Source organism: Callorhinus ursinus, unplaced genomic scaffold, assembly GCF_003265705.2.
Source record: "Callorhinus ursinus isolate GAN/ISIS: 27379988/994484 unplaced genomic scaffold, GSC_fseal_2.0 scaffold8, whole genome shotgun sequence".
NCBI lineage: Eukaryota > Metazoa > Chordata > Mammalia > Carnivora > Otariidae > Callorhinus > Callorhinus ursinus.
In genome coordinates, this window is record NW_027397070.1 from 61,310,134 (window position 1) to 61,337,028 (window position 26,895).

The 26,895-nt window shown below is 38.9% G+C and overlaps 1 protein-coding gene across 19 annotated transcripts in view; it reads right to left on the reverse strand.

The window, feature by feature from the left end:
- Positions 1 to 26,895, reverse strand: part of CATSPERB (cation channel sperm associated auxiliary subunit beta) — a 103,582-nt gene that overhangs the window by 37,632 nt on the left and 39,055 nt on the right. For 18 of the 19 annotated variants that reach the window (XR_012379137.1, XR_012379136.1, XR_012379138.1 and 15 more), the window contains 5 exons: positions 26,525 to 26,689; positions 25,058 to 25,210; positions 16,333 to 16,477; positions 5,396 to 5,550; positions 2,936 to 3,090 (listed from right to left, as the gene is read on the reverse strand). Coding sequence is in view for 16 of the 19 variants with exons in the window: in XM_073895791.1 (XP_073751892.1) it covers positions 2,936 to 3,090; positions 5,396 to 5,550; positions 16,333 to 16,477; positions 25,058 to 25,210; positions 26,525 to 26,689 (773 nt within the window). In the remaining 3 variants the exon portion in view is untranslated. The remainder of the gene's footprint in view (positions 1 to 2,935; positions 3,091 to 5,395; positions 5,551 to 16,332; positions 16,478 to 25,057; positions 25,211 to 26,524; positions 26,690 to 26,895) is intronic. The other variant, XM_073895782.1, reaches the window with a different exon arrangement.

Genomic DNA, 26,895 nt, shown 5'->3' on the forward strand with positions numbered 1-26,895 from the left:
ATAGAAACTGGAAAATAGTAAGCATGAGCAAGACCCCACTCCCCAGGCTCCCCAGTCCGGGTCAGGTGCAAATAGGGGCTGGGAAACAAAATTTAAATTGGGTAAGAGTTTGGCATTTTTTGAAACACTGGACAAGAAGAGAGTCATGTGATTATTAGACTGACTTAGACTTTTTAAGCCAAGGAAATGTTCATCTGCCCTCGAAGAGAAAAGCTATGGGATTTGCCTGATCCTTTATCCAGAGGTAGAAAGGAGGTCAAGTCCATCGAGGCGTTTTGAAGGACAGTAGGAGGAAAATTCAAGGTGGTCTCTCCAGCTTATTCAGGGAGCAAATTTCCCATCTATCAGTTCAGTTATTCACCTAATTAGGAGCCTTGACTGCTTCCCCGTCGCTTGGAATGACATCCTACCCCTGCTCCCCACCCCGGCTGTGACTCAGAAGGCCCTCACTGACATCGTGCCACGGTCTTCAATGACTTCTCTCCTTTTTTCATGACACTGAAGTCACTCTGGTTTTCCTTTGGTTTCTCAAACACACACCATGCTCCCTTTGGCCTGGGGGCCTTCTACACACTATTCTCTCAGTCTGGAACCTTCCCCTGACCTCCTCCTTCATTCTCATTCTTCTGATCCCATCATGAGCATCGCTGGCTCTGAGCAACTTTCCAACACCCTCCAAACAAGGGCTCAACCCCCAGGAAAATACTCTCTGGATGCTCCCCGCTACTCTGTCAGCTGTCATCATGTGAGTTCAAGGTGTGCGTGGGTTCGAAGGTCCTCTTCACGGCTCTATCAGGGCACGGTGAGCCCCTTGCACGTCGTAAGTTTTATGCAACTATTTGTGGAAGAAACGAATGAAGGGCTCTCCCTGATCCAAACGCCTGACTCTCTAGAACCTGCCTTGGCCTGTTGCTGACTTCGGGATTTTGGGTCCCCAATCCTTGACCTGCCCGGCTGACATCTGGCTAGTCTCCAGTTCTCTGATCCTGGCTCTGTGCTCCCCTTTCCTGACTTGGAGATGCTCATTCCCTAGTTTCTGCACAAGTAGAGCCAAGTTACTGAATCTGATCACAGATTGTGCTGTTCTGGTTTGCAAATACAGGTACCTCGCTTTTCCAAAGTTCACCTTACCCCGCTTCACTTGGACAAAAGGCCTATGTTAGCACTTGTTTTTGCTAACTGAAAGAAATCTGAAGAGAATTTCACTTTTATGAGAAAACGCCAAGAGTAAAAATAGCATCCAGCTTTTGTTTTGCAGCGAGCAGATCTGTTATAGGGGCCCCGCCCAGCCTCTTCCCTGCAAATTCCCCGCAGCATCTCAGCATCAAGCCACCACAGCGCTGACCTGGGTGAGCACCTGTGCCTTATCTCCACTTATTTTGTGCATCTGTTAGCAAGATGTGTCCTAAGGTATCAGAAAAAGCCTAATAGAGGGTATTTTGTGGGGTCTGGGAATACTCAGAAATTTTTCCATATAAGTAAGTTGAGGATAATTGCTTCTTTGCTTTATTTACTCCGGTTCGACTTGTGAAAAGTTTCATAGGAATGCTCTACTTTCAGATAGTGAGGGATACTTGATTTGGATGCTTAAGAGAATGATCATATGCTTTTAAAAATAATCAGGATATAAAAAATTAATATTAACATTGAGATTATATTAATCATGTTAATCTTTTAAAAGGTGATTCTATATGGTTTTTAAAAAAGATTTTATTTATTTATTTGAGCGAGAGAGAGGGAGAGAGAGCACAAACAGAGGAACAGGCAGAGGGAGAAGCAGACTCCCTGCTGAGCAGGGAGCCCGATGCAGGACTTGATCCCAGGATGCTGGGATCATGACCTGAGCCAAAGGCAGACACTTAACCTACTGAGCCACCCAGGCAGCCCAATTCTATGTTTTCTACAAGGACATACCTACAGAAACTAAGTGGCTTGGAATGTCACCCATACAAAAACCACTGAAAATAAAATCTAGTTTTAGAGATTACAGGTACTTTTCTTCAACACAGAAAGCTTTATAATCCTTGTAGAAAAAAAAAATAAAACCTACATCAGCACTTTTTCTATATCTGATTTCAGTCTTCACCTCCACTTCTGTGTGAGCTGTTCCATGATACATGGAATTGTTGGCTACGGGACAAGGTGCATACTGACAGCCCAGCACAAATATAATAAACAGATATCAACCTGGTGGAACAGGACCCACTGTGTTTGGAATAGGGTGAGTTTAGGGGTGCCTGGGTAGCTCATTCAGTTAAGCGTCCAGCTCTTGATTTCAGCTCAGGCCATGATCTCACGGTTGCGAGATCGAGCCCTGTGTCCGACTCCATGCTCAGCTAGTAGTCGCTTAAGATTCTCCCTCTGCCCCTTTCCCCCCTTAAAAAAAAAGAAAAAGAAAAAGGTGAATTTCTGGTCATCTGAAATTGTTCTTTTTCTGGTGGTTAGATATTTCAGGAGTTGTAAAATTCATAATGTTCTTCAAAGAGAGTTTTCAGACCTTAAAAGTAGCTTTAAGGGTCAGTGGCTCTTGCTAATACCTTAGAAGCAAGCATTGCTCAAAATACCTCATACCTGGCCACGCAGTATTTCATGCAAGATGGCCTTCACTCTGTTAGATGTGTCTGTCTTTAGGACATGTGACAATGGCCATGTGTGTGAACCCTGTGGACAGTGTCCAGTGAAGCCCAGAACATATTTGATACTCAAGATGATACAGCACATTTCCTGACAGTGCCAAAATAATCAGCCCCGTGTTTCTAAGCTTGGGGCATCATTCAAAGCACCTTGGAGTCTATAAGTGTATTTGGCCTTCCGAGGTATCAAAAAAAGACGTACTCTATTTCACCAAGAAAACTACTCAAAGAAGTTGCCTCAAAATTTAGAGTTTAGTAACCAGTGTGCAATCTAAATAAATGGGAGGCAAGTCAGTAACTACCTGGAGTGTATCACTTTTCCCAAGTGCATGTTGCTGAATTTCTTGGTGTATATATTTTCTTGAGGTTCATTTGCAGGCACATATGCATAAAAGATAATTTCTTTTAAGGTAATGTACTGTGGTGCAAGAGCAGTTTCAAAGCCCATATCAGGAGCCTGGAGAAGGAAAAGAACAAAAAACATTGCATTTATACTATTTTATACTTCAATTAGGGCAAAATGCAAATATCAGATTAGTTTCCAGTGCATGTCACAACAGTACTGTTTTGCTTATCAGTAAGAGTAATATTTCAACATGTTCTGTTTGTATATCCATGTGTGTGTGCAAGGGATAATGCATTTTTCTGTTAAGGAGGCAAAGAAATTCTGAGGAGTAAGGTTCAGTTTTAGGGTTCCTGTGCCCTTGGTAGAAGGCTGGAGTGCAAGGGTGCATGGAAGTATGTCTTCCATTGTGTAGGAGGGGTTTGGAGGTGCAGATTTTAGAGCTCAGTTCTTACTGGAGTTTTTTTGTTTTTTAAGGAAGGGGCTGTGACGTATGTTTCCTGACTTGAAAGTGGCTGCCAATTCTCCTTGCCTTGCGATGGTCCCAAAGCTGGACAGAATCAGGATCAGAGAAGGGTATGTTGAAAAGATCATCCCGAAGGGGATGTTGGGGTTGACCTGGTGGCCATGACATGAGTAGGTGGTAGATAGTGCAGACTGGTTGGGGGCACAGCCATTCAATGGTGCCTCCAAGACCCATTTTCAGTCATGCCTTGTCCCCTGGGCTCTTGAGAAGAGGAAAGAGTGGGAAACAGAGGCGAGGAGAACTGGCATGAGACTGAATCGGTCAATGTCCTAAGGCTCTTTGAAGAGCCTCTTGAAAAGGCTGAATGTGCTTTAGAATTCCCAATGCCATTCTAGCCTTGGGAATGACAAGAACATCCCACAAAAAAGTGTATACAAGTCCATTAAAAGGCCACACACAGACAGAAGCACAGGCCTTGGGACCTACTGTCCGGGTAGATGCTTGATGCAGTAACTACCCAGTGGTGTGTATAATTTGGGCTAACTTATTTAGCCTTGTTGTGCCTCATTTCCCTCATCAGTAAAATGAAGATAAATAGTTGTTATAAAGATTTAAGAATGCACAACAGCACCTGTCACATAGAACCAAATAAAGGCTAGTGATTATTTTTATCCAGAGAGGACGCATGCATAGTTTGTTTTGGGGGTTGGGAGGCGAACTCATCTTGAGGCTAAAAATCCCGACTGGCTTTTTATTTTAATAATTTAAACTTTCACATAAGAGAACTAAGACGTTTTCTACATTATTGTGTAGTGAAAAAGGTAGGTTTCTGCTTTTTTTGGTAACTCCCACCCTCCCGCTCACATCCTTTGGGTCTCTGCAGAGCCCACCTAACAGACGGCAAATACACGGCAAGTCACGTGGCCGCACTGGACGGTCACGGGGGAGTCACGTGGCCGCATTCGACGGTCACGGGGACGTTCCCACCTCACTCTGCGTTTCCCAAGACAAGGAGAGTGAAAACACGATCTTTTCAACTCTGGTCTTGGCCTGGTAATTTGGAATGATCTATTAAAACTAGAGCCAGCCTTTATTCTATTTCCTTTAGGACAAAGGGAGGGTTTCATTAAGCCCCAGTTTAAAAATAAAAAATCTGATTCTTGGGGCGCCTGGGTGGCTCAGTTGGTTAAGCGACTGCCTTCGGCTCAGGTCATGATCCTGGAGTCCCGGGATCGAGTCCCACGTCGGGCTCCCTGCTCGGCGGGGAGTCTGCTTCTCCCTCTGACCCTCCTCCCTCTCGTGCTCTCTATCTCTCATTCTCTCTCTCAAATAAAATCTTAAAAAAAAAACAACCTGATTCTTTGCTGACATACTGAGGAAAGTCCATTTTCGCGACTGTGTGCCCAGTGATGAGTTCTTAGGCAGATGTACCTTCTCAAGTGGCACATTATACGTTAAAATTATTAGAAAGACCTGTGTGTAGTCTCACCTAGAAAGAAGATAATATCTCCTTTCTTTATCGGCATTAGAAAAGGAAAAAATGAAGGGGCAGGGTGAATACAAAAGAGAAAGGGTAAACCAGTGGGAAAAAGATAACTCGTGTTTCTTGGTCAACCTTGAGAGGTAGAAAAATCAAACCTTCCATGAACCTGGGTTGGAAGTAATAGGTCTAAGTAATAGCTGAGAATATCTAATGGTGTTGCTGTGAAGATATTTGTAGGGACATATTCTGGGTGGAGTTAAATCTATAAAACCCTGTGTGGAACTGGGAAGAAGGTTTTGGAGATATTCTCTGGTATATGGAGGTTTCTCCTACAGTCAAACGGAGCAAAATGCATTGATAAGAGTTTGTCCCAAGCAAAACACCTCCTCCTTTTCCCATAATTGTGTGTGTAGAGTGTGGCATCTATTCTTAAAACAAGGCAAATAGTCTCAATGCATTATATCACTAACCTGTCCAAAAATACCTTTAGAATTCCCAAAGGTTCTGAGTGACACATCAGCTTCAAAATGGTCTGGAGTCAGTTTATGTATAAAGCCCATGTGGTCGTAGTATAATGTGAAAATCTTATTAGAAATAGATCCAATTTTACTATATCTTGTTAATCCTATTAGGAAAGAAACAGAAGTTTCTTGATACAGTACAACTAGAGAACTTTCAATACCATACCTTGGGGGGGGGGAAACCCGCACTTAAACTAAGGGGTGGGAGTAGGGCTTCGAGACTCCAGAATTAGTAAAACACGTATTAGTCTTTGTTAAGTCCCTGGGAAGTCCTTTCCAGGCTGCATCTCATTACAGAATCTCTTTGCTAAGAGGGGAAGGGCCAAGGGGGACGAGGTAGAGGCCTAGAGAAGGAGAGGTGAGCGCCCTCTGGTGGCGGTTCCTCTTCCTGATCCAGGAAACTGGACACACCTGAATAGGTAGGGGACAGTAAGAAAATTAACCCCCAGAGACGCAAGGAGAATTATCCGCAGAGACTATTGGGTCATTAGCTATCCTAGGATCAATATGTTGAGCCAGATTTGGTGTTCTGTGTTTCTCTTCTGCCTTAGGGCAACATGTTAAGCAGGAGTGGCAGTAATCTGGTAGTACATAGAACAAGCATGCACCCAGCCAGACACTGGTCCAGAGAGAGAGCCACCTCCCCTGACTGGAGCCAGAGAGAAAGCTCACGTCTTGAGATGCAAAAGGCTGATTTCCACACCCCCAGCCCCATTTGGCCAGACTCTCCTGGTCCATTCTTCTGTCCCTGACCCCTGAACATTGGAGCACCCCAGGACTCAATTTTTCGATCTCTTCTCTCATGATCGCTGGAGATTCAACCCATTTTTATGTGAATGATTCACAAATTTAAACCTCCTGTCTCATTCTCTTCCCTGAACTCCCGATTTGCATATCTAGCCTCCTGCTGACAGCTCCAGATCCATGGCTGTCAGGCATCTCACACCAAACTCATCCCAGACTGAGTTGCCAATCCCCAGGCAAACTCCTCCACCCTAGTATTCCTCATCTCCATCACAGCAACTGCCATTTTTCCTGTTGTTCAGTCCAAAACCTTGGTGTCATTCTTAACTCCCCTCTTTCTCTCACACCCTACATCTGATCCATCAGCAAATCCTACTGACTCCCCCCTCAAGATAGAGAACCCAACCTCTTCTCACCACATCCTCCTGTCACCCTGCACAAGCCAGTATGCTATGGGAAGAGTTTATTATGAGGAATTAGCTCATGCAAGCATGGAGGCTGAGAAGTCCTGTGATCGGCTGTCTATAAGCCCGAGAACCAGGGCACTGGCTGGCGGGAACTCCCAGTCTGAGGGCAAAGACATGAGAACCGAGAACCAGAAAGACGACTGGTTTAAATCCCAGTCCAAGGACAGGAGAAGACTGATGTCCCAGCTCACAAGCAGGCAGGAAGAAAACAGGGTGAATTCCACTTCTCTTCACCCTTTCGTTCTACTCAGGCCCTCAGCAGATTGGATGATGCTCACCCACACTGGGAGGGCAGTCTGCTTCACAGAGCCCACTGATTCAAACGCTAATCTCATCTGGACACAGACACATTCAGAAATCATGTTTCCTCTGGGTACCCCTTGGCCCAGTCAAGCTGACTCATAAAATGAACCATTACAATGGCCGTGGTTCAATATGCCATAGTTCATCTGTAAACATACAATACACGTTTTTCACATTTTAACTTTTATAATTGCTGTGTCTTGCAATCATTGTCCACCAGGTGGCACCCACGCTACAGCAGTCAATTTGCTACGCTTGCATGACTTGGTATCAGCTCTGTATTGTCTGTCACTTGGAGTTTCCTGAAACACTAGTATAATAAATGTTGAATTTTACTGATGCTTAAAATGCCTTCAAAAATATTATAATTTGGGACGCCTGGGTGGCTCAGTCTGTTAAGCGTCTGCCTTCGGCTCAGGTCATGATCCCGGGGTCCTGGGATCGGGTCCTACATTTGGTTCCTTGCTCAGTGGGGAGCCCACCTCTCCCTCTGCCTGTCATTCCCTCTGCTTGTGCTGTCTCTCTGACAGATAAATAAATAAATAAAATCTCTAAAAATATGTATTATAACTTGGCGTTGAAACAAACTTACTGTCAGTGCAGTAAGAGAGGAAAACAAAGCAGGGCATATATATTATATATATATATATATTTCAATAAAACAAACGACACTGGAAGAATTACTGCGATCTCACATTTCCTTGTACAACCACAACCAAGTGTTTTCTAGGACCTAAGAAAGGAAGAAACTCACAAGTAGATGAAATTGCATTATCTTTTGCTAGTGAAATACACTCAAAATGATCACCTTATCACACACCAAGCAATGCAATTGTAGGCAGGGGAAATAATGTCAGAGTAATCCACCCATCACTCAGGATCACTGTTAAAACCTTGTGTTAAAGTTGAATTGGAAGTTTTTCTTTGTGTTAATAGAACAAAGTCATCTTACAATCAGTGAATCTCAGATTTGGTAAAATATAGGTTTTACAACATTCTTCTGTTGGCTTTGCATATGAATAACTGGTTGAGTTGGTTCCAAATTCTTAGGTAATATTATTTTTCTCTGAAGGTTCTGAGAAGAATATGTGCTTGCTAGTCATTGTTGTGGCAGCAAAATCCAAGACTGGCTTGTTTTTTTGTGCCTTTCAAATTGATTTACATTTTTTATTTCAAATAATTCAGATGTGTTTTTTGCTTTTTAAAAAAGTTTAAAAAATAGCATAATGTTATTGTCAATTTTGGTTTCCTTTATTTTTTTCTATTTTCAGTATTTATTCATTCACCCATCCAGCCATTCATATCAGAGGGAATGTGCTAGGAACTGTAGATAGATAAACAGCCACCACCTCTGCTCATCACTGGAAATTCCTCCAACTTGCAGTTTCTCAATCTTTAGCATCTATATTTACCATTGGAGATTCTTTCCACTTATTTATTCATTACACATGCGGACATGTTTCTTATATCTCTGATATGTAATAGTTTATCACTTATATGGACAATTTAGTTCCATTTTCTTTGGTGTTATTTTCACTGTTTCCAAAGTAATCTTGCTTCTTTTTGTTTCACAATATATGCTATTTCTTTATTTGCCTGTTCCTCCAGATCCATCCCCAGACTTTTTCTCTGACCGCTACACTGGAAGTCTGACCCCTATGAATTGTATTATTTGTGCTGTGTTTCCAGATGCCTTCTGATTGGATTTGACCAATGAAAGGCACTAGGAGGAGGTAAGAACAAGGGAGGGAGAGAGAAGTCTAGGTAGTTCTTCCTGCCTTTCTCCCTACTTTAGTGATGCAGTTCTGACACCAGCTTTGAGCCCCCTACACGATACCTCTTGCAGGGTGGCCCCTGTTCCATTCCAGCTTCGACTGGGCTTAGGTAACGCTATTACCTACCTACTGTCTTCTCTATCATTCTATCTATCACCCATTTATTTGCATTATCCCTTAAATCAAAGGGACTGTAATGGTTTTCTCCCATTGCTAATCTCCGGTTATTTTAAGATCATTGTTGGTTCCTTTAACTTGGTCCACTGCTCTGCCAATAGTCCCCTTATAAAGGCTCTCCAGGTGAAACACTCGAGTGGAATTATGTTTCCTGCCAGGACTATAAGTGACACAGACTTTTACTGGAAATATCCCTGGAAGATAGAAAATCGAGCCTGGATTCTGGGACTGAGCTGCTCACATATTTAAGGAACGCACAGATGACCTCTTTGCCTGGTAGCTACTGTGAACTGGTAATCCACAGCAAGCGAGGGCATCGCAATTACTCCAGTTATTACTGGTGCAGCATGAGATGGTATGTCCGTGGAGGGCCACACTTTAGATGATCTAGTAGGGTGGCTATACATGACAACGATGACAATTATGGTTTTTACAAAGCCCGTCAGGTGGTATGACTTATATGGATATATTAAAGAGCTTACCAAAAAAACCCACTACTCATGACCTTGAATTATCAAACTCAAGGTCACAGTAGAAAATTCGCGAGCTATATGGGGACAAAAGAACCCTCACTTCATACCACACACAAAAACAGAAATTTCACACAGACCTATATAACAAATCTAAAAACAAGCTTCTAGAAGAAAACAGGAAAATGCCTTCAAAACTTTGGGATAGCCGGGACTTCTCAGAGGATATAAAAGAAGCGCTAACCATACAAGCGAAGATTGACAGAATGCACTTTTAAAAACTAATAGTTTTGCCCCTCACAGGACACCATAAAGAGAATAGAAAAGACAGGGGCGCCTGGGCGGCTCAGTTGGTGAGCGTCTGCCTTCGGCTCAGGTCGTGATCCCGGGTTCCTGGGATCGAGCCCCGCGTCGGGCTCCCTGCTCCGCGGGAAGCCCCCTTCTCCCTCTCCCACTCCCCCTGCTTGTGTTCCCTCTCTCGCTGTGTCTCTCTCTGTCAAATAAATAAAAATCTTTAAAAAAAAAGAAAATAGAAAAGACAGCCTATTGGTTGGGCAAAGATGTTTGCAAGTTATGTTTCTAAAAGAGGACTCATGTCCATAATACATTAAAAACTCAGAGAAATCAATTTAAAAAAGTCATTCCATTAAAAACTTGATTAAAAAGAGACTTGAGATAATTTACCAAAAAAAAAAGATGAAAATCGACCAATGAACATATGAAAATGTGCTCAACATCATTACTCATGCGAACTAAATCTGCAGTGGGTACAATTACATGCTCATCACAACGGCTTACTATTTATTTATTTTTTAACTTAATTTAATTTTATTATGTTAGTCACCATACAATAAATGGCTTACTATTTAAAAGACTAACAATATGAGGGCGCCTGGGTGGCTCAGTCGTTAAGCGTCAACCTTCGGCTCAGGTCGTGATCCCAGGGTCCTGGGATCGAGCCCCGCGTCGGGCTCCCTGCTCTGTGGAAAGCCTGCTTCTCCCTCTCCCACTCCCCCTGCTTGTGTTCCCTCTCTCGCTGTGTCTCTCTCTGTCAAATACATAAATAAAAATCTTAAAATAAGTAAATAAATAAAAGACTAACGATATGAAGTGCTGGTGAGAAGGGGGAGCAGCTGGAATCCCTTCAGATTGCTGGTTGGGCAGTCATTTGATACAGTCACTTTGGGAAAATGTTGACAGTACTTAATATTTTTTTCCATAAAAAACTAAACAAACATATACTTTATGATGCAGCGGTTCTATCCCTAGGTATACACCACACAGAAGTGAAAGCTCTGTCCAGCAAAAGACTAATACAAGAATGTCCATGGCCTCTCCATAGTAAGCCCCACACTGAAACAATTCAAATACCTACTAGGAGTGGAATAGATAAACATAGTATTCAGACAACGCAAGGCTACACGGCAGTGAAAAAGAACAGATTGGTAATACATGCATCAATATGGAGGAATCTCACAGTTATAATGTTGACTGAAAAAAAAGTCAGACACAAAAGAATATGTATACTGCATAACGGTATTTATGTGAGGTTCAAAACCAGATAAAACTAATCTATGGTATTAGAAGTCAGAATAATGGCTACCCTTGGAAGTATACTGATGAGAAAGTAGCATGAGGGAGCTTTCTGGAATACTGCAAATGTTCCATACCTCACTCTACTTTCCAACCCCTCCTAATATCACTCAGAGTCATTTTTGTTTATTTTGTAATCATATGATGGCTGATCATTAGATTCTTAAATGCTCACTGTCTCAGCAAGTGTTCCAGCAAATACACCAAAAGATGAACCTGATACTAATAGAAATTGAATAAAGGCTTTGTTGACAGAATAGAGAATACATAAACACAGTGGTGAAGACCTGGGGAAACAGAGTAAGAATTTGGTGTTTTCTTCTTATCCTTGAACAAGGAAGGACCAATGAGGAGATTTTATGATGATAACACTGAATTCTGCTGGTGGGTGTCAAGGACACAATACTGAGGTCAAGGAAACCTTGCTTTTTGAAGTCATATCAGAAATCTTTAGAAAGCGTGTTTAAAATCATATCAGAGACCAGAAGAAACTAGTTTGAAGCTAAACAGTCAAGAATGCTGACATATTAAAAACAACAACAACAATAACAACAACCAAAACCCAGCCTCACTCTTGTCTTGAAAACAATGTTTTTCATACTCTGGTTAGACCTAATCAGATATCTCCAAGTTTAGCCCAAATTCCAAATTTACCCAAAAATCTACAAAAGTGCTACTTGAGCATTGTTTAGGGAGACCGTATTTCTGAAGGTAGATCTCCTTGCCTATTAAGCTCCTGAATTTCAGCTTTATTTCTTTACACAATTGATAGCTTCATTGTATTATGAATACCTAACAAAACGGACCAAAAAAATATGTATGAAAACTATCATCCTCTTTGAAGAAAACAGAGGAGTAAATCTTCATGACCTTGGATTAGGCCATGAATGGTTCCTTAGATAGGACACCAAAAGTATAAACAACAAAAGGAAAAATAAATTGGACTTCATCAAAATTAAAAATGTTTGTGCATCAAAAAGCACCATCCAGCAAGTCAAAAAAAATAACCCACAATGAAAGAAAATACACCCAAATCATGTATATGATAAGGGACTAATAGCCAAAATATATAAAATACTCTTACAACTCAACAATAAAAAGACAACCCAATTTTAAAATGGGCATAGGATTTAAACAGACATTTCTCCAAAGCAAATGTACAAATGGCCACTAACATGGAAAGTTGCTTAACATCATTAGTCCTTAGTAAAATGCAAATCAAAACCACAATGAGATACAATTTCTTATCCACTCAGGTAACTAAAATAAAAAAGACAGACAATAACAACTGTTGGCAAGGATGTGGAAAAATAATGCTATATGTTGCTGGTGGGAATGTAAAATGGTGCCACAGTTTGGCAGTTCCTCAAAATGTTAAACACAGAGGTACCATATGACCCAGCAGTTAGACTCCTATGTATATACCCAAGGGAACTGAAAGCATATTTCTACACAAAAATTTGAACATAAATTGTTCATAAAACCATTATTCATAAGAGCTAAAAACTGTTTAAACGTCGCTCATCAACCCAAATGTCCGGATAAACGAAATGTGCCATATCCATGAAATGGAATGTTATTCAACCACAAAAAGGAATGAAGTACTGATACCTGCTACAACATGGATAAAACTTGAAGACATGCTAAGTGAAATAAGCCAGTCACAAAAGGACAAAAAAAATGTACGATTCCACTTATATGAGGTTCCTAGAATAGTCAAATTCACAGGGACCAAAGTAGTTGCGAGGGGCAGGGGGGAAGGAAGAATGGGGAGTTATTGTTTAGTGGGTACAGAATTTTAGTTTGGGAAGATGGGAAAGAGGGTTATGGATGGTGGTGGTTGCACCACTTGATGCCACTGAACTATACACTTAAACATGGTTAGAATGCTAAGCTTTGTGCTTAGGTATATTTTAGCACAAAATTAAGGAGCAAAAAACAAAACCAAAATCACCAGCAACAATCAAAAAAGAACAAAAGAACAATATGCCAAAACACACAAAAGAAAGCACTAAGGAAAGAAAGAGAAAATGTTGATGTAACAGGTCACACGACTCTACACCCAGCCCTTTGCGGTCATAATAAGAGAAGGAAGCTAAATCGACAAAATCCTGAGGACTCTCAGTAGTACGGCTCCTAACAAGAGAGAAGTTGGCAGTGCATAAGATGGTACTCAAAGGAAAAGAAATCAAGCCCTCTTGAGCGTAGCCAGGTCTATCACCTTCCAAGGCACTGTACTGAGAGAACAGGTTCAAGTGCCACCTTGAGGAGGGGAAGCAAACAGGTCTCAAGAATAATCCACCTACATTACATTAGAGCAAATAGAAGGTCTGACCAGTGCTGCACACACTGTAATGATGAACTAGAGAAAAAGAAAGGAAGAGCAGGGACAGAAAGAAGACATGAAGAAGGAAAATGGGTAAACAGTTAGGTGGGGGAATAGCGGAGGGGAAGGGGAAAGAAAAGGCAAAGAAGGTACTAATAGCATAAAAATATATAAAGAATCCAGTGGAGACAAAGCCTATCCCAAGAGGAGGTAATTTTTCCCCCGTATTTTGCATCAGAGGACCTTAATAAATTAATAGATTCAACAAAACAAGACCTCAAAGACCTAATAATTGAATAACAAAATAAAATGAGAATGCAGATCATAGAGATACAGACATAAATGGAGAACCATGTTCTTTTATCATTCTAGGCTCCAAGACTGATTAACAAAATTCAACCAAGTTGGAAAAGATTGGGCACCTGTCAAGAAGGTCAATGAATGTGAGCGGTTTCTTTTACTGCACAAATAAACTGAGAGGAGCTATGTAGCCCTTGATCAATGAAATCACAGAATTAAAGTAGACGGAGAGCCATATATCATTTACACAACTCCACCTCTTACAAGTCATGTGATTTCAGTTGCATCAATTTAATTTGTAAAAGTAGGCTAATATTACCTACTTCAGCCAGTGCTGTGAATATTAAACAAGATGACATTTGTAACATGTTAAGCACGAATGCAGCTCAGTAAGTAGGAGCTATTATTGTCTTTTGGGAAAGTAAAACACCACAGAAATTGTAAATGAGAACATAGCATGATGATCCAGGGTTCCGCTCTTTAGGGCTGTTCATAGGATCCTACTATTGTAGATCCCAATGCTCCATCACACCTTGGAGAGTACTGGGAAGACAGTAGAGCAGGAAGTACCAGGAGTCTGTCTGCTCACCTGGACAACAGTTGCATTGGCAGAATCTATCTGATGTAATTATTTTAGAATTCTGGAGTCTATCGAAGGCTTGCAACTTCCAGAGGAAGACTTGGATGGTAAATTGTGGTTAATTTCAGCCCTTAGCGGTAGCTACCCATCTTCCACTAAAGGCACCCAGCAGGGCTGTGCACACATTCCTGGGGCAGTTTACAGGAGCCAGGGTGGGCAAAAAGGACCCTATCCTCCAAATATTGGGGATCTGTGTTCCGATATTTTCATGGTAAAAAATATTTAACAGACTAGGAATAAAAGGAGATTACCTCAACATAATAAAAGCCATATATGAGAAATCCACAGTGAACATGATACTCAATGGTGAAAGACTGAAAACTTTTCCTCTAAGATCAGGAATGAGGCAAGGATGTCTGCTTTTTACCACTTCTACTCAATATAGTATTGGAAGTTTTAGCTAGAGCAATTAGGCAAGAAAAAATAAAAGGCATCCAAATCACAAAGGAAGAAATAAAATTATCTCTCTTCACAGTGATATGATCCTATACGTAGAAACCCTAATGATTCTACAAAAAAATTATTAGAATAAATGAATTCAGCAAAGTAGCACAATATAAAATCAACACAAAAAAAATCAGTTGTATTACACTAACAATGAATAATCAGAAAAGGAAATTAGGAAAACAATTCCATTTATAATACCATCCAAAAGAATACATAGGATTTAACTTAACCAAGGAGACTTAAGGCAACCCACAGAAGGGGAAAAAATATTTGCAAATGTTTGATAAAGGATTAATATGCAGAGTATACAGAGAACTTCTTTAACTCAGCAATTAAAAAAACAAGCAATCTGATTAATAAATTGGCAAAGGACCTGAATAGAAATTTCTAAGAAGATATACAAATGGCCAATAAACACAAGAAAAGATGCTCAATCATTAGGAAAATGCAAATCAAAACTAAGAGACACTACTTCACATCCATTAGGATGACCACTATCAAAAGAAAAACAAAAACAAAACTGAAAATAACAAGTGTTGGCAAGGATGCAGAGAAATTTAAACTCTCTTATACTGGCAGTGGGGATGTAAAATGGTACAGCTACTGTGGAAAAGAGAATTGTAAGGTCTAAAAAGTTAAAAACAGAATTACCATGCAGCAATTCCACTTCTGGGTATATACCCAAAAGAGTTGAAAGCAGGCTTTCAAAGGGATATTTGTACACCTATGTTCATAGCAGTGCTATTCAAAATAGCTAAAACATGAAAGTGACACAAATGTCCCTTGTTGGATGAATAGATAAGCAAAATGTCATATATATATATATATATATATATATATATGTACACACACACACACACACACACACAATGGGATATTATTTAGCCTTACAAATGAAGGAAATTCTGATACATGCTACAACATGGTTATACCTTGAGAACATTCTGCTAAGTGAAATAACCCAGTCACAAAAGGACAAATACCATATGATTCCACTTATATGAGGTACCTAGAGTAGTCAAAATCATAGAGACAGAAAATAGAATGGTGGTTGCTCGGGCTGTGGAAAGGCAGAAAATGAGGATTTATTATTTTAATTTTATTTTTTAAAGATTTATTTATTTATTTATTTGAGAGTGAGAGCATGTGCACGCGCAAGTGAGAGCATGTGCAGGGGTGGGCAGAGGGGTAAAGGGAGAAGAGATTCTTAAGCAGACTCTGTGCTGAGCACGGAGCCTGACAGGGGGTCGGTCTCACAACCCTGAGGTCATGACCTGAGCCTAAACCAAGAGTCAGTCACCCAACTGGCTGTACCACCCAGGAGCCCCCATGAGGATTTATTTTTTAAGGGCTATAGAGTTTCAGTTTTACAAGATAGAAAGCATTCTGGAGATGGATGGTGCTGATGGCTGCAGAAATTTTGAATGTATTTAATACCACCAAACTGTATACTTAAAAATGAGTAGGATGGTCAGCTTTATCTTATGCGTATCTTACCACGATGAAAATAATTTTTAAACACCTGTTACCTCTAATAGGTTTGAGACTTTAAGATTAGTTGATTAGTATGGCAGTTTTTTTTCATCTATGTTCTAATCCCTGGCTCACATGTAGTTCTTACACCAATAAAAGTGAATTTCTCACCTGCCTTTGTCAAGTAAACATTTCCACTTTGGGAAACAAAAGTAATATCTGAAGTATAAAAACTATGGTAAGTATTCTTTATGATATCATCATGAAAATCAGCCAATAATTCGAAGGTGTTGCCGCCGTCGACTGAAAGCCATACCTAAGGGAATGAAAAGATAATACCTCTCAAGAGGCTGCCCTCTGTCAGCATTAACCTATCAGCCTGATCTTCCTACATAAGGAAAGTCGGACAGCATGGCCTTTCTCATACTCCCACATCCATCACATGCACGCACGCACATACAGACTCCTTACCCACTTGGTCAACACTCTCTAGTTCCTTCCTAGAGTTCGGATGACAGTGTATGTGGCAGAGTCTCAGGTCAACACAGTGTGCATGGTGAATGTGTAAAAGAATGAAGTTATCCAATCATCTCCCAAGTGGGGTCCCCTTGGTCATAAAAGGATGAAGTGCTGGGTGTACTTGGATATGAAGGAGACAGCTTACCTCATACTGACATAAGACTTTATGTTCCAGGCATCTGGAAAACATGTATGTGAACAATGAGCCCATTGACGCTTGCAAGAGTGGGTGTCCTGGGACCTTAGTAAATCTTCAAATATCCTCTACTATGTAAGTTTCTCTATTCCCTCAACTTTCAGTTAAGAGTTGCTTGAAGATAAATCAGATCCTGTATTGGATGAATCCTGCTTGCTTGGTACCTCTTTTAATGGCCTAAGTCTTATTCAGATGAAGATTTCAGGTTTTTAAAGTTCTTTTTAAAAATTAATTTTAATGACAAGTTATACCTGACAATAGGGTTTTCTTAAATTTAAAACATTGTAAATGCAGCTGAAGTCTCTTTGACCACCATCCAAATAATTTTCCTTTTTTTTTTAACCTTATGTTATATAATTGTGGTCTCCTCTGTCCCAGAGGTAACCACTGTTTTATATTTTAAAATTTCTACATTTATATATATATATTTTTTTCTATAACTATATCTTTCTATATCTGGTTGCCATACTAGCACTTTAGACTATCTTTAACCTTGCACGGGATTGCGTGTTTAGGGCATGCATTATTACAGAGAAAATGTACTGAACAACACATGGAGACTTCTATCGCTCAGAAATTAGTGCTCATTGCTGACATAGCACAATCCATACTCCAAGATATGGGAGCCTCCAATTTTACTTTGGCTTTGGCTCCTGCAAATGTTACTAGTGAGCATGGTGGTGGGTGGGTGGGTGAGGGAAGGTACTTGGACCAATACATTCAAAATGTTATCATACTGTACCTATTGTTCTATAAGTTACATTTGCCACTCAACAAACATATCTCAGATCATTTTATATTAGCTCATGGAGATCTCCACATTCTTCTATTTTGCCGCATAGTATCCAATATTATGGATATACCATACTGAAGATACTCTATTTTCCTACTAATGGACACCTAAACGTTGTATCAAAATGCTCACTGTTATAGACAATACTGCAAGGAGCATTCACTCACCTGTCTCTCTGTACTAATGTTGAAGTGTATCTCTAGAGCAGATACTGAAAAATTGAGTTGCTGAGTTAGAGGCTATGCATATTTGTATAATTTTAATAGAAATGCTAAAATGCTTTTCAATTTCCCTGAACCACTTTATATTTCCGTTAGCAGTGTATTCCCAAACCTCACAAATACTTGATATCATCAAAAATTTACTTTTAATTTTTACTGATTACCTGAATGAAAACAATGGCATCTCATTGCATTTTTTCAATTTTAAATTATTGATCCATGTACAGCTCACTTTTATTTTTCTTATGTTATTTCATAATGAACGTGTGTGAACTGACATTCTAACCCAAGAATTAGCATGTTGCTAGTACTTTGCTTTTTCTTCTTTCTCTCCATTCCTATCATCCTGCATCTTCCCTCGGAGATGTCCTATATTCTGAAATGAAATTTGTGTTTTCACAATTTTTTTTTAGTTTTAGCAATATATATGTATGCATGTTTAAGTAATATATTGCTTAAATTTCCTTTTTGCTCTTTATAAAAAGATACCATCCATATATTGTCTTCTAAAACTTACTTTTCCTCCTCTCAACATTATTTACTTATATTCATACTTGTTGCATATAGCTCAGTTCATTTGCTTTTATATTGCTGTAAAATAGTTCATTATGTGAATGAACTGCAATTTATTTATTCATTCTCCTATTCATGGTCATCTGGACTATTTTCAGTTATTTAATGCTATTACTAACAGTGCTATGATGAAAATTTTACAATTTTTCCTCATATATGTGTTTCCCTTGCCAAAAAAAGCGAAATTGGTGAGTCATAGCATATGCAACCATTGTAATTTACAAGATAATAATGCCAAATTGCTTTCTAAAATAGTTTCTAGTAATTCACTCTCCCATCAGCAATGGATAAGAGATCTGATTGATCCATATCCTTATCAACATCTCATGTTGAGATGATTGTGTGGGTTTCCATTTTCCTTCTGTTAATGTGGTGTATTACATTTACTAATTTTCATATGTTGAACGACCCTCGCATTCCAGAATTAAATCCCATTTGCTCATGGTATTTATAATCCTTTTAATGCACTCTTTAATTCAGTTTGCTAGTATTTTGTTGAAGACATTTGCATGAATGTTCTTTGGGGATATTGATTTCTAGTTTTCTTTTCTTATAGTGTACTTATCTGGCTTTGGTATTAGGGTAACACTGGCCTCAGAGAGTGACCCTGAAAATGATCCTTCTTCAATTTTTTGGTAAGAGTTTGAGGAGGATTGGTGTTAATTCTTTAAATATTTAGAACAATTCAATCAATAAAGCCATTTGGTCTTGGGATTTCCTTTGTTGGGAGGTATTTGATTACTCAAATTTCTATTCAAGTCCTCTGCCAATTTATTAATCAGATTGCTTGGTTTTTTTATTGCTGAGTTGTAGAAGTTCTCTATATATACTGCATATTAATCCCTTATTCAATCTTGTAACTAGTTTTTGGTCTGTTCGGATTTTCTATTTCCTCATGATTTACTATTGGTAGGTTATGGGTTTCTAGGAAATTATCCATTTCTTCTAGGTTATCCAGTGTGCTAGCATATAATTTTTCATAATCTCGTAATCCTTATTTCTGTGGTATCAGTTGTAATGTCTCATCTTTAATTTTTTATTTTAGTTGACTCTTCTTTTTTTCTTAGTGACTATAGCTAAGGGTTTATCAATTTTTTTGAACTTTCAAAGAACCAGCTCTTAGTTTTAATGATTTTTTTCTATTATTTTTATATTCTCTATTGCATTTATCTCTGCTCTAGTCTTTATTATTTCCTTCCATGTGCTAACTTTGGGTTTGATTTCTTTCTATAGTTCCCTAAATTGTAAAGTTAGGTTGTTGATTTGAGATTTTTCTTCCTTATTAACCTGTGGGTTTATAGCTATAAACTTCCCTATTAGTATCGTTATTGCTGCATCCCATAAATTTGGTGTGTTTTGGTTTCATTTTATTTTTCTTAAGATATGTTCTAGTTTCCCTTCTTCTTTTTTATTATGTTGTTGGCCACTGTATAGTACATCATTAGTTTTAGATGTAGTGTTCAATGATTCATTAGTTGCATATAATACCCAGTGCTCATCACAACACGTGCCCGAGTTTCCCTTCTGACTACTTCTTTGACTCATTGGTTGTTTAAAAATGTATTGATTAATTTCCATATACTTGCGGATTTTCCAGTTTTCTTTCTGCTATCGATTTCTAGTTTCCTTCCATTGCAATTAGAAAAGACATTTTTCATAATTTTAGTCACTTTAAATGCGTTGAGACTTGTTTGGTGGCCTTGCTTATGTTCTGTCCTAAAGAATGCTCTGTGTGTATTTGAGAAGCATTTATATTCTGCTGTTGTTGAGTGGAGTCATCTGATTATGTCTGTTAGGTCTAATTGGCCGACAATGTGGTTCATGTCTTCTATGTCCTTATTTATCTTCTGTCTGGTTTTTCTATCCATTATTGAAAGTGGGGTATTGAAGGCCCCAACTGTTCTGTTGCCGTTTCTCCCTTCAGTTCTTTTAAAGTTTGCTTCATGTATTAACTCCGATGCTTGGTGCATGGACAATTTTAATTGTTATATCTTCTTGGTGAATTGACCTTTTATTATTATATAATGACCTTGTCTCTTATAACACTTTGTGACTTACAGTTTATTCTGTATGACATTAATATAGCCAGCCCTGTTCTCTTTTGGTTAACCATGTGCACGGAATTTTTTTTTCAATCTTTTCACTTTCAGCTTATGTGTGTGCTTAGATCTAAAGCGAATTTCTTGTAGACAGCATATGGTTGCATCCTGGGTTTTTTGTTGTTGTTGTTGTTGTTTGTTTTTATGCATTCAACTTATTTTTGTCTTTTGATTGGGGAATTTAATCTATATGCATCTAAAGTAATTACTGATATGGAAGGATTTACTATTGTCATTTTGTTTATTGGTGTTTTTTGTGTCTTGTAGCTTTCTGTCCCTCCTCCTTTCCCTTCTTACTGCTTTCCTTAACATTTCATTGATCATTTGTAGTGACATTCTTTGATTCCCTTATTTTCTTGTGCATATATCCTAAATATATTTTCTTCGTGGTAATCATTGCAATTACATAAAACATTTTAAAGTTATAACATTCTTTTAAATCTGATAACAACTTAACTTCATTGCATGCAAAATCTCCTCTTACACAGCTCTACCTCCCCACTTTGTGTTCCTGACGAACAAATTACATCTTTTTATTTTATATAGTCATTAACATAGATTTTTGGTTTTTAAAAGTTATCTTCTCATTTAAATTCTATACAAGAATTAAAAGTGAATTTATGCACCAAAATTACATTAATACAAAATGCTAAATTTGTCCATGTATTTACATTATTGGAAAACTTTTTATTTTCATGGGACTTCGTGTTGCTGTCTGATATCCTTTACTTTCACCTTGAAGGACTCTCTTCAGCATTTTTTTTGGTCCCCCCGGAACGTAATCTTATGGAAGTTCTCTTGTATGGAGTGAGTCACTTTCCTCTCATTTCTTTCAAGATTCTTTGTCTTTGACTTTTGACATTTTGATTATGTGTCTCAGTGTTAGTCTTCTGGATTTATGGTGATTGGAATTCTTTAAGCTTCTTAATCTGCGTGCCCATTTCTTTCCTCAGATTTGGGAAGTTCCAGCCATTATTTCTTTAAATAAGCACTCTCTGCCCCTTTTTCTCTCTCTACTTCTGTAACTCCCATATTGCATTGATATGTCTGTTTGACAGTTCCTATAAATCCCTGAGGCTTTCTTCACTTTTCTTCATTCTTTTTGCTTTTTGTTCTCTGATTTGGTGATTTCAAACAGCCTCTCCCCAAAGTTTGCTGATTCTTCTGCTTGATCACGTCTGCTGTTCAACTCCTCCAGTGAGTATTTCAGTTCAGTTATTCCATGTTTCAGGCCCAGAACTTCTGCTTGACCTTTTTATAGTTTCTCTTTTTGATATTCTCCATTTGTTCATTATTTTCTAGATTTCTTTTAGTGTTCTATCTGTGTTCTCTTCTAGCTCATTGAGCATCTTTTTGTCGGGCAGCTCGTAGGTCTACATTTCTTTAGGGTCATTCTCTAGGGATTTATTCTGTTCCTTTGATTGGGCCATGTTTCCCTGTTTCTTTGGCATGCCTTGTCATGCTATTATTTTGAGATGTGGGCATTTGATTACACAACCACTTCTCCCAGAGTTTATGGACTGGCTTCATGCAGACCCTTACCAATCAGACCAGCTAGAGGTTCTAGGACTTCTGAAATCTTTTATAAGGATGCATTTTCTCTGGCTTGTGCTGTTTTTAGTTGTCTCAAATTGCCTAAGCAGTTTATCCCTCTCCTTTCAGACACCCATAAGCTCTTGCTGCCCCTGGCATGTGGGTGTAGAACTGCAGCTCTGAAGTGCTACAGTGATCATAACTGTTTTCAACAGATTCTCAACAATGCTGCCAGTTCCATCAGTGCTCTGAGTCAGACGAAACAGATTACCCCGACCGGCCAGAATGTTGGACGCTCAGTTAATTATTTTGTTTCTATCCTGAGGGAGGATCCCTGGTGGGGGAGGTTTCCTCCAAGTTGTGCTGCATTAAGTCATATAGGAGGAGAAGTGTGGATGGTTATGGAAAATGCTGCAAGTTTTCCTACCCCTTTTGTTGGAATCTCTTCGGCTTTAGGTTGGTCTGGATGCTGTAGTTTCTCAAATGGATTCCAGAGTTCTTACAAAGGTATTCTGCTTGGCATCTTGTTAAACTGGTGTCTCTGGAGGAAAGGGAGGGTCTGAACATTCCTGTTCTACCATCTTGCCAACATTACTCCCCTTGTTTCGGCAGTTTCCAGACAAGTCCTGTCAGTGCTCTGGGTTAGGCAGGATAGAAACCAGTCCCTTGAGGAGCCCTCAGACAAGCCAGAGTGTTGCATGCAAGGTCCACTCCTGTTTCTATCCCTTGAGGATCCCGTGAGCAGGAGGATTCCTCCTGGTTGTGCCACACTAGGGTGGCTGGAGGTAGGGCACAGATGGGCAAATTTTCCTGCTCCTTTTATTAGAATCCCTTTTTGGTTTTGCATTGGTTGGGGTGCTGTAGCTGATCAACTGGTCTCTAGAGTTTTTGCAAAGGTACTCTGATCTGTATATTGTTGCTGACTCAATGTGTGTGGGAGAACAAAGGCCTAAACCTTCTTAATCTGCCATCTTGCAGACCCAGAATTCTTTTTAATGAAAGTGATGCTATTTTATTTTTATGGTTACTGCTTTTTTTAAAGTCTTGTTTTAAAATGCTTTCCCCACCTTGATTTAAGAAAGATATTCACTTATATTTTCCTTTAGAAGTTTTTATATTTAAATTATTAATCCATTAGGAGTTGGACTTGATGTATGCTGCAGTGTGGGTATGTATTTCAACATTTTCCCTATGTAACCAATATTTCCCATCCCGTTTTGAGCAATCTCTTCTTTTTCCCTCAGAAGAGTCAAACAATTTTTGGCTTCTATCAACATTCTAGATATAATGGGGCTATTCGTGGGCTTTCTATTTCATTCCACTGTTCCTGAGTCAAAACCACAGTATCATAATTACTACAACTTTTTAAAAAGTGTGAATATCTGGTAATGCAGATCCCTCATCCTTATTCTTCTTTCTAAGTGTCTTGGTTATTCTTGGTCTTTTGTTTTTCCGTATATACTCTTTTTTTGCTTTATTTACATTTTTTAAAAACTGAGGTAGAATTGACATATACCATATATACTTTAGAATTAACTTAAACCCTACAACAAGCCTTGAGATTTTGATTAAAGTTGTATTAGATGTAGATTAATTTGAGGAAGAAATTATAAGACAAGTTTTCCTATCCCTAAGTATGTTTATACCCATTTCTTTATAAAGTTTTAAATGTCCTTCAATAAAGTTTATAATTTTCTACATATAGATCTTAGGAATCTTAGATTTATTCTTATGTATAGTTTTGTTTAAAGGTACTATTTTTAAGTAATCTCTACACCCAACGTGGGGCTTGAACTCACAACCCTGAGATCAAGAGTCACATACTCCACCGACTGAGCCAGCCAAGTGCCCCACTTCACAGTTTTTTTGTATGTCAGTTTGCTTTGTTTTGTTTTTGCTATTGTAAATAATGTCATAAAAATTATGCTTTTATATTTGTTGATCATGTGCAGAGATGAAATTGACTTGCCCTTCCACATTGTTTAACTTTTCTGCTTCTTTTAATAATTTGTATGTATCTTTTAAATTTTCTATATGGGCAATCATATTTTCTGCAAGTAAATAGTTTGTTAATGACTTTTTAATATTCATGCCTTTGATTTCTTAATTTTTTTTCTTTGTCTTATTGCATTCCTTTCTGTGTACTCTTTTACTTCTTAATAATTCCTTGGTAAAACTCCAACTGTGGTTAAATACAACTGTCTTTTCCACTATGTATGGACTCCCACAACTCAACACAGAGAAGAATATTCAATAATGCTGAATTGGTAGCACTTGGAGTTCATAAGCACAAAGTATAAGCAATCATACTGACTTCCCTCAGTCAGTCCACTCTCCCACCCCCCACCCCCGGGGCAATTATTTCACTCTGTTCTCTTTTTTCAAATGCCTAACACTCCTCCATCCTCACTCTCAAATAATAATTTTGATTTTTTTGAGAAAAATAAAAGGTAAATTCCCACACCCTTCCATTACATCTACCCAATTATCAGCTTTGGAATCCAAAAACTCTCCCTTCTTCCTTTTACTATAGGAGCTCCTAAGACCAACCTGTCTTCTAGTTCATAGATTGCATCTCCTCTCACCTACTTAGAAATGTCACTCCAGCAACTCTTCCTCTCTCTCTCCCTCTCTCTCACACCTGCACCATCAGTTTTTCTCTCTCTCCTGAATAATTCCCATCAGCACAACCTAATTCCTTCTGTCTCTTAATCTTCTCTTGACCTCCCTTCCTCCTGCTACCATTGCTGCATTTCACTGCTCTACTTTTCACCAAAACTTTGCAAAAGATATGTTTCTATTGCTGTCACTACTTCCTCTCCTCTCATTCTCTCTTCACTGGGCCTTTGACCTCCCTGATCATCAGAGTGACTCTGTTCTTTACCTGATGTACAACCACTCACCATAGAATAAGTGAATGATTCACACCTACACTAGAGCATGAAATTTCATGTGTACGTACCTGATTACCATAAGCATACAGAAAATGGCTTCGTGGATGGAATACCATTCCAACAGGAGAAGAGAATGATGAAGGAAATACGAAAAGTGGAAATTTTGGTTTTAATCCTGGCTTGTTATTTTTTAGGATGCTCACAGAGGCAATGGTGCTTTTCTAGAAATAGAGAAGCAAACCATGAACAAATCAGAAGAATATTACCATTAATATTACTAGACTATGTTACAATTTCTTGTGTTTCCTGTTACTTGGGTTTTGATTAAGATAGGGACACATCCATTAACACAGCATAGAACTGGAAGGATTAACAACCATCAATATGTCTTTGAGAACAAAGGCCTCCCCCTGCCTTATGTGTCCATTTTGTAAATGTTGAACAGGAAGTTCAGGAGATTAAATTAAATTCGTCCAAGCTTCTATAATAAATGGCATGGGAAAGTTTTATTATAGAACCACTGCTGAACTCCAAAGACAGACTCCAACGCCCATGCTTACAACTGTGATGGCAAACTACTTTTTAAGTGTGGTTGCCTGGGCTACATTCCAGTTCTATTGGATCACGATGCTGTAGGGGGTCAGAATGTGTACCTCAAGATATGCCACTGTGGTATAGAGATTATTGTTAGCTGCAGACGTTTAAGATTCAACAGATGCAGAAAAAAAGCCTTTCCTTTTCTGACTAAAAGCAGGAACTTCTGAGAAATAAGGCTACCATTAATTCTTCTTCAGAACAGATCTACTCCCAGAAGGGAGAATGCAAATAAAACCTACCCCAATTCCCTCCTCCTGGGGAGTTTTATGGCCCTGAGGAGATGGGAAAACCACTCATACCTGTATAAACAAACATTATCACAAACTTTCTTATCGCCTATTTGCTCCCTTGATAACCCATTATCTTTTCACCTGTTTTTCCGTAAGTGCCTTTCTCAACTGTCCCCTTAAACTATTAAGATGATATACAGCCCCCAAATTTAACCACCTTCTAGAGTTTCGCCTTACTGATTTCCACCCATGTGTATGTACACTGCATGCATAAATCGTTTTCTCTTCTCCTGTTGATCTGTCTTTTATCAGTTTAGTTTGCAGGGCCCCAATCACTGAACAAAGGAGGGTAGAGAACAACTATTTTTTTCTCCCCTAAAATTACGAGTCTAAGGCTAGTTCCATTTTTTGTTCCTTTAAACTATCTAATGGAACCTTAACTTTATATAAACCAAGCTCAGCTTATATTCTCCTGGAGCATAAGCAAAGAAGAGTCACTATGAAAAGAGCATCCTATTTTCCACTTTCATCAAACTGAATGACCAGCAGAGGCAAGAAATCTCTAGAGTGCCTTAAACTATATTATTAACCATAAATAATTTTGCTGTATCTAATTTTACCAACTTCTACTGCTACAGATAAAAAAGACTTTGGAAATAAATGTTTGCTAAGATAAATTTTCATTGTTGTATCATCAAGAGCAATCACCTTATGGCCTACTTGGCTGGAGAAGAGGTAAATTCCGGCACTATGCTCTTGGTCAACAAGAAATGTTATCACAGTTGAAGGAAAAGATTTCATTCCTTTTAAAATATGAGGTAAGCAAGGTAACCATTCGTGAAATGGTTCTTTGGTATAAAAACAAGAGCTTGACTACAGAAAGAGAAAGGAAAAGTTAATGCCATTTTTTAAAAAATGTAAGTTCTAATCAGTTATCTTAAGCAAACAAACTGGCAAACCACTGTGTTGTCCCGTCTGACCACAAATAATAGTGATAACTCTTTGATGTCTATGCTTCTCTTCTGGGAATGGGAGTCCAGAAAACGCTGCAAAGCATCTCTTTCTGGCGTGGGTTGTTT